Here is an 8,149-nt window from a genome sequence, read left to right on the forward strand (position 1 = left end):
CTCTCACAACATTAACCCAGAAGGAGGAAAAGTTTGATTGGGGAGACAAACAAGAAACTACGTTCCAAAGGTTAAAAGAGATGCTGTGCAGTGCACCAATAGTATCCCTCGTAGAAGCTACTGATGAATTCATCATGTACTGCGACACATCACACGAAGGGTTGGGATGTGTGTTGATGAAAAGAGACAAGGTTATTACTTACGCCTAGCCACAAATCATGGTTCATGAGAATAGGTCAATATGAGACAATGGAGATTGTTAGAGTTGGTGAACGACTATGAGTGTGAGATCTGTTATCATCCTGGCAAAGACAACGTGGTGGATGACGCCTTAAGCCGTAAGGAACGACTAAAGTCTCGCAGACTCAAGCCACTTACAATGACAATCCAATCCAACCTGGCCACACAAATTCGAGATTCCCAACAAGAGTCTCTTAGGGAAGAAAACATTGAGATAGAGTGCCTACAGGGAATGGAGAAATATCTCGAAAACAGGGATGATGGAACAATGTACTTCATGAATCGAATTTGGGTGCCAAAGTTCAGTGATACCAGGAAATTATTCATGAACGTAGCCCATAAGACCAACTACTCCATACATCTCATAGCAGACAGGATGCACTTAAATATGAGGAATCTTTATTGGTGGCCAATCATGAAGGTTGAAATAGCTACATATGTGAGCAAATGCTTGATATGTGCTAAATTCAAGTTAGAACATTAAAAGCCCTCGATATTATTGAAGTAACCAAAAATACCCATGTGGAAGTGGGAGAAAACTGCAATGGACTTCATAATGAAGCTACCCCAGACCTCCAGTAGTTACGACATTATATGGGTAGTGGTCGATAGATTCACCAAGTCCGCTCACTTTCTGCCAATAAAGGAAATAGACAAAACGGAAAAGCTAACCAGGACGTACCTCCGAGAGATAGTTAAACTACATGGTGTTCCATCACCCAATATCTCGGATGGAGATAGTAGGCTTACCTCTCGATTCTAGAAAGTTCTAAAAAAATCCATTTTCTCGGATAGAGATAGCAGGCTTACCTCTTGATTATGGAAAACTTTACAAAAATTTCTTGGTACCCGCCTGGACATGAGTGCAACATACCACCCCTAAACCGACGGTCAATGCGAAAGGACAATCCAAAATGTTTGAGGACATGATCACAGCTTGTGTGATAGATTTCGAAAGTGCTTGGGATACTCATCTATCCTTGATTGAGTTATCCTATAACAAAAACTATCACACTAGCATCAAGGCCACACAATTCGAATCCCTCTATTGTTGAAAGTGTCGTGTGCCTATATGTTAGGTAAATGTAAGAGACAATCATTTTGCAAAGGAGCAAGCGAGTGATACCTTGATAATTAGTCCAAATTAAGATCATCTATGAAACCACCAAGAAGATCGTGTGGATCAGGGAGAGACTAAAGGTTGCTCGTGCTAGCCAAAAGAGCTATGCTGATATTAGACACAAACCCCTCGAGTTCCAAGGTGGAGATAGGGTGATGTTGAAAGTCTCTCCTAGGAAAGGGGTCATAAGATTCTGTCAAAGCTTTTTCAAGTTTTCTTGGAAAAAGGAGTTTCGGTTGGCGATCGAGAACACAAAAGGATAGTAAGTGACTAGTGTAAATTTTCAAGATAAGTTTTTTAGTTAAGAGCCGTGTTGGGTAATTGGACAAGTGAGTACCATAAGGGTTGCACGTGATTTGTTGGAGATAGTATGAGACCTCTTGGTCTAGCTTTATCGCATGTTTCTCAACTGATTATTTGGTTTCAAGTAGGAACTAGTGTTCGACTGTCTATTTATTTCCTGGCTACTTATGACTACGTATGAATCTAGTGATCCATCAATGTTATTCAAGACTTCAGGGTAGACTACGTTTTTGTTTATTTATTCATTTATCGATGAGTGTAATATTTAATATAAAACTAGGATCGAATTTTAACATTCTTAGGTTGAAATAAAATGATAGTTAGACCTTATCTGCAACACTCGCAAGATAGGGATAGACGATTAAATAGTAATAGGATAAATATTCGTCACGACACTAAAAATGTATTATCAATAGAATATTATTTAGGGAAAATAATCTAAACAAAAGTCATAGTAGTCGTTAAACCAAGAACGTGCATATAAAGAACACCTAAATCTGACTTCGTGAGAGGAAGTTATGATTTTATGAAGTTTCAGCGTAGTACTACGCAACTTAGTAACCGAAATTGAAATCACTCGATTTTTAAGAAAAACAATCTAATTGAGAGTTGAAGATCTCGCAATTCCTATCCGTCGATATAAAGACAGTCAAGAATGGATATCACATGAGAGAGTTATGAATTTTAAACGGACTATGACAGTCTAAGCCTGTTAAAAATATAACTTTAAAAATAACGTCAAAACTAGTCGACGGACTCTAAATGAAAGTTTTGGATCCTGTCGTTAGCTTCGCGTGGATATAAAATACGCAACAACAACGTATGTGGCGTATACTGATGTTCCAATAGATGCTTGACACGTGTCACTATAGATAAGCTGCCATGTCACCTCTTCCGGAAATTTATGCGGCACGCAAAGACCAGGTGTGCGGCGTGCAATGCAAATTCAGCTATAAATAGCAGTCGAATTCAGTCATTTTTCTCACACCTTTTCTCCCAGAATTCTCTAGATTTATTTCAAACCTCTCTTCCCTTTTACTTCGAAGTTCCCGACCTCTTTGGTGAAACCCTAAGGTGTCAGATAGCTGGTTAATAGAAGCTCCCGGATCTGAGTTAGGTCCGCATAATCCCCAATTTTCATCATAATACTATGTAAGTTAATCTACACTTATTTTATTCAAGTGTACCTTTTAATTATAGTCATAGTCGTTACTATAAACCCGTAATTAATATTTATCAGTGATTCCAAGTCATTATAATGGGAACAGGTAATCAAGATTATTTTTTGTTGCGAAAAATATATAAAAATTACAATATTGTGGGTTGAAAACCCTATGTGCTCACCAGGTTTCCCAACCTGACCCATTCAGTTTCTTTGTATCATAGGGAATAATATGAAAGTACAATCAACTGAGTGATTCGAGGAGTTTCGGCCTTTAGTACATTAATTTAATGTAAGGCCCGTGATGTATACATTTATGATTATGTTTTGTATCAGTTATGACATCCCAAGTTTTTAATAATCAATGAAAAACATTGTCTTCATAAATATTTTTTACTGGACTAATTTTGCGTTTATAAAGATCACTCTGATTTAAAATAAGCATAAATAAAGAGGTCTTTTCGGACCATGAAAATTGGGGATGTCACATTATCATCCGTACAGTGTAGATTAAGAACCTCTAATCGGTTGTAGCCTCAAAAGTTCAAATAACAAAGATTTGTTGTGATAAGTACATATCAAGGAAGGATGGTGATTGGGTTCCTTCAAAAAGTCAGATAATGGTTGTGAGTCTTTAAGACCACCGAAGGGTTAATCATGAGTTTTCAGGACCGATGGGGATGATGACAAGAGTGATCTAGCATCAAAATTGTAGTAGTTGGATAGTATCACGACATGTCGTAAGCAAGTATACAAATGAATTACTCGAACAAATAGTTATACCTTGATACAAATAAGGTAGTTAGAACCTTGCAAAAAGGCTACTGGTGACCTAGTGTTCATTATGATCTCGTAGACAGAAACAGGAGCAAGCCTTATAATGAGTTTGTCACCAATATTAGAGTATTGGTTCCAGAGTTTCCAAACCAGCAAACCTGTTATAGTGGTTTTGGTTAAATTTCAGAATGATGGAACACCTGAACTATGTAGATAAACCACTAATAATCTACATTCATGTGTGTTTTAAGGATATGTTGTAAGCTTTTAGCATGTTCCAGAAATTGGAATCCATTAGAGAGTCACGAATAAGTTTACCTAGTTACTCACTTCCTAACGAGTCGTAAGTGTTCATAGTTAAAGGAATAAATCGGCATTTCATGTTTTAAGATGACCATTCATCATAGAGTATAGATTCTGGAAGTGTAGACCGATGAGTTCTTGGTTTTTGAAGATTTCACGAGAGGTTTGGGAGTACGTCTCAGGTAGAAAATGAAGTTCTACAGGTAATATCGATGTGGCAACATCGAATAGATCACGAGTCGATCTCGATGACTACAATAAGATGACGTATAGGTGCGCTAGGAGTATGATCTCGGGAACAAAATTATTGTAAGTGAGGGAGAGTTGTAACACCCTATTTTCATCATTCAGTATGATTTAATATAAATGATTGTTTATAGAATTTGAATAAGAAATATATTACTTTATAACCAAATGAATCATCATAAACATATAGGAAACGTCAATACGATTTCTGTAGTTATATAGAACGCTCGAATCTGCTTCGTATGAAGAAGTTATGATTCTTCGATGTATTTCGTTCATCCCTATACAACAAAGCCAGTCATAAAATACGAATCGTAGATAGGTCACTTATTAGTTTATGTAATCTAAACGAAAAGGTTCTCACAAAGAGAAAAATAGAACACGAATGATCACGAAGATGTTTTCACTAAGAAAAGGTTATAATTCGTATTGAATGGAACACCCCAGTATGAATAATGAAGAACAAATGAATAAGAAAAAGAGTAAATAGGAACATAAGAACAAGGATGATCACAAAGAAGTTTTCACTAAGAAAGGGTTCTTACAAAGGGAACAGTTGCACAAAGCGAGACACAAAGCTCTATTAGGGTTTGATCCTAATAGTATACTACATACTATTACAAAAATGGAGATCCCACCATTTTAGGGATATATTTTAATCTATGTAAGGTATGATCCTAAGCACTAAGAGTATATATCAGACATCTATTCTATAATTACATAGTATATCTACCTAATATACAAACCGATCACTAAGATCATGAGTATCACACTGTCACTGATGAAGCTGTTGCTGACATTGGCGCTGGTGGAAATCGTGTTATGTGTTTGATTCATCAGATCATAAGGTGTGACCTTATAATCTCATCCTAACTGATGTTGTCAAAACTAGTCTTCAACAAATTCTTCAGCTTTTAGATTGAGGAGATTGTGAATGCTCCCACTGAGAGTAAGACCATTCTTGCATTTTGAAACTATCTCCCAATGCGTCTGAGTTTGCTCCCTCCCCCCGAGGAAATGAATGCATCTGAGTATAAGGTTTTTCCTTCTGTTGCTTCACCTAAGAAAATGAATGCATTTGAGTATATGATGGTTTCTTCCCCTTTTTGACATCAACAACGTTTCAGATAAATGGTAGTATCAGTGAAAGCAACTAGTAAACAATAAGTGGGAGCAGACAAACTGCTAAGATTATGATGTCTCCTGATAGCATGTGAATATAATGTCATTCATAGACATAGTGTTGCAAAGTCTCATCAGTGTATAGATTGATATGATGAATCATGAACTTCTTTTATTAGAAGAAAAAAAAAGAATAAGAATGGTATAATGTGTGTAGTATATTTTGGTGTTTAAATGTACCCATCAGAAAAGAATGTCAAAGTTTTATCTATGTATGGTAGATACAATAAACCATCAACTTCTTTAATAGAAGACTTGTTGGGAGGGAATGGGTAGGTACGTGTAATATATCACGGTACGTGAGATGCATCGACACAGAGTTTTCAAACTCTCATCAGCGTCTGCTTTCATACGCTGAATCATAAAATTCTATAGAAGAATGTATGGTGAGAATGGATTGGTGTGTCTGATAGAATATGGTACATAGCCTAACCATTGGCACAAAATTTCAAACTTTCATCAGTGTGTATTTTTGCATTGTGAATTGTTAATTTCTTAGAAGAAGAATCTAAGGAGAGAATGCAATGTTTCAATCACGCTGAGGTGCAATCAGCGTGAATCTTAAACGATGTAAACTTATCAACGAGAAGTGGTTTATCTTCTGTATCATGAAGTTAAGTTGCAGTTTAGAATTTAAAATTCTCCATTAATTCATCTAATATGGTACAAGATGAAAATGGCAAAGAGACAATAACGTGAGAAATGGTCAATAGATGAATAGTTAAAAGAAGAAATATACAACGTTTTTAGATGAATCATAAAGACTTGGGTGCATCCTTTTCCATGAGAATCATAAAAACTGATACTAAAGATCTTTTAATTTGAAGGCTCATAATGATGTTTCCTCTTTCCAAGATATCTGCCATTCGAAGTTTGACTATAAGAGAAGAAGGATTATTAACTCAATTCATGTAAACATATATTGTAAAACAGATGATGGAAGAGAATGACTTATTATCCTTTGATGAGAGAAGAGTAGAGTGAACATAGTCTTTGTAACCAACGAGTTAATAGGATCTAATCTTTATAAACATCAAGTTAACAAGATCAACATGAAGGAACTCAAGGTTTTACAGGATTATGGGCCGGTAGATGGAAGTAAGACTCATTATATTAACAATGACTATTTGCGTCCATGATAGTGGATGAAGGAGAAAGAGGGCATCATCAACAAGAAGAAGACTTGACGCCAACTTTTTCATTTACAATCAGAGCAATTTGAACATTCTTCCTGGCCCCAACTCTTTCTAATTTTAGAAAGGATAGATGCAGATCGACTGAAGGTAAGAAATGGATATACCTAAGAGAGCGGATAGAGAGAAAAGAAAACACTTCTAATCATTAAATACAAAGAGTTAAGAAAGCTATGTAAACTCCTTTGGTAAAAGTAATATAAATAAAGTGCTTGTGTTTTTGTGTTTTTGTGTTTTTTTGAAAGAAAATAAAAACAAAATGTCACAGCAAAAAAAAAAACAATTAAGTCATTGAAAGCCTCCCAAGATCAGCAATCAAATTGGTAAGGGTCTTCTGATCCAATACATTAGTAAAGGTATCTACCAATTGATCAATGGATGGAATGTAGAATAGTTCCACTTTGCCCTTTTGAACTGTGTACTTGATTAAGTGATGTCAGATATCAACGTGTTTGGTCTTAGATTGATGCATCAGATTTTGAATCATCTGAATGGGATGTGTGGTGTCAAAGCAAATGGGGGTGTTTGAAAAGTTGAAACCATAATCTAATAGTTGAATCTGAATCCAAAGAATCTGAGCACAACATCTTCCAGTGGCTACATATTCAGCTTCAGCGATAAAGCAAGCCACTAATGCCTGTATCTTGCTGGGCTAGCTCACAAGTCTATTTCCAAGAAGTTGAGCTCCTCCTAAAGTACTTTTCGATCAATAACAGATCCGCCATGATCAGATTCAGTGAATCCCACAAGTTTGAACTCAGAGTAACGAGGATCCCGTAACCCAAGATTGGGTGTACGTTTCAAGGAACGAAAGATCCTTTTTACAACAAGAAGATGGGATTCCTTCTAATAGGCTTGATATCGAGCACACAAGATGGTGGCGAACATGATGTCAGGGCGACTGATAGTGAGATAGAGTAGTGATCCTATCATTCCTCAATAAATAGTTGCATGCACATCAGTGCTAGGTGGATCAACAGAGATAGACGATGATGAAGACATTGGAGTCTTTGTTGGTTTGCTATCAGAAAAACTAAATCACGTCAATATATTTATGATGTATTTTGTTTGACAAAAGAAGATTCCATCAGTAAGTTGCTTAACCTGCAAACCTAAAAAGAAAGTCAATTCACCGATCATGCTCATTTCAAATTTCTTGCCCATTACTTCAGCAAACTTAGAGATCATCTTCTCATCAGTGGATCCAAAAATGATGTCATCGACATACACTGAGCAAGGACAATTTGAGATCCTGATTTCTTGATGAACAAGGTGTTGTCAATTTTTCCTCATTTGTATCTACTCTCAAAAAGATAATTAGCCAACATGCTATACTATGTTCCAGGTGCTTGTTTCAAACCATAGGCAACTTTATCCTCACGATACACATGATCAGGAAATTTTTCACTTTCAAAACTTGGAGGTTGTTTCAAAAAGACTTCTTCTTGAAGACACCCATGTAAGAAAGTAGTCTTTACACCTATTTGATAGAATTTGAAGTTCTTGAATGAAGCATAGGCGGTGAAGAATTTTATTTCCTCAAGTTGAGCAACAGGGCTAAATGTTTCATCATAATCCAAACCTTCTAGTTGACAAAATCCTTGATCCACCAGTCTTGCCTTG

The 8,149-nt window shown here is 36.2% G+C and overlaps 1 protein-coding gene across 1 annotated transcript; it reads left to right on the forward strand.

The window, feature by feature from the left end:
• Nucleotides 1-241: 241 nt before the first annotated feature.
• Nucleotides 242-724, forward strand: LOC145098334 (uncharacterized). Its single transcript, XM_079035973.1, has one exon. The coding sequence runs from the start codon at nt 242-244 to the stop codon at nt 722-724; it is 483 nt and encodes a 160-aa protein (XP_078892099.1).
• The last annotated feature ends 7,425 nt before the right edge of the window (nt 725-8,149 follow it).

This window comes from Lactuca serriola, chromosome 4 (assembly GCF_051521515.1).
Source record: "Lactuca serriola cultivar US96UC23 chromosome 4, Lser_US96UC23_V15, whole genome shotgun sequence".
Lineage (NCBI taxonomy): Eukaryota > Viridiplantae > Streptophyta > Magnoliopsida > Asterales > Asteraceae > Lactuca > Lactuca serriola.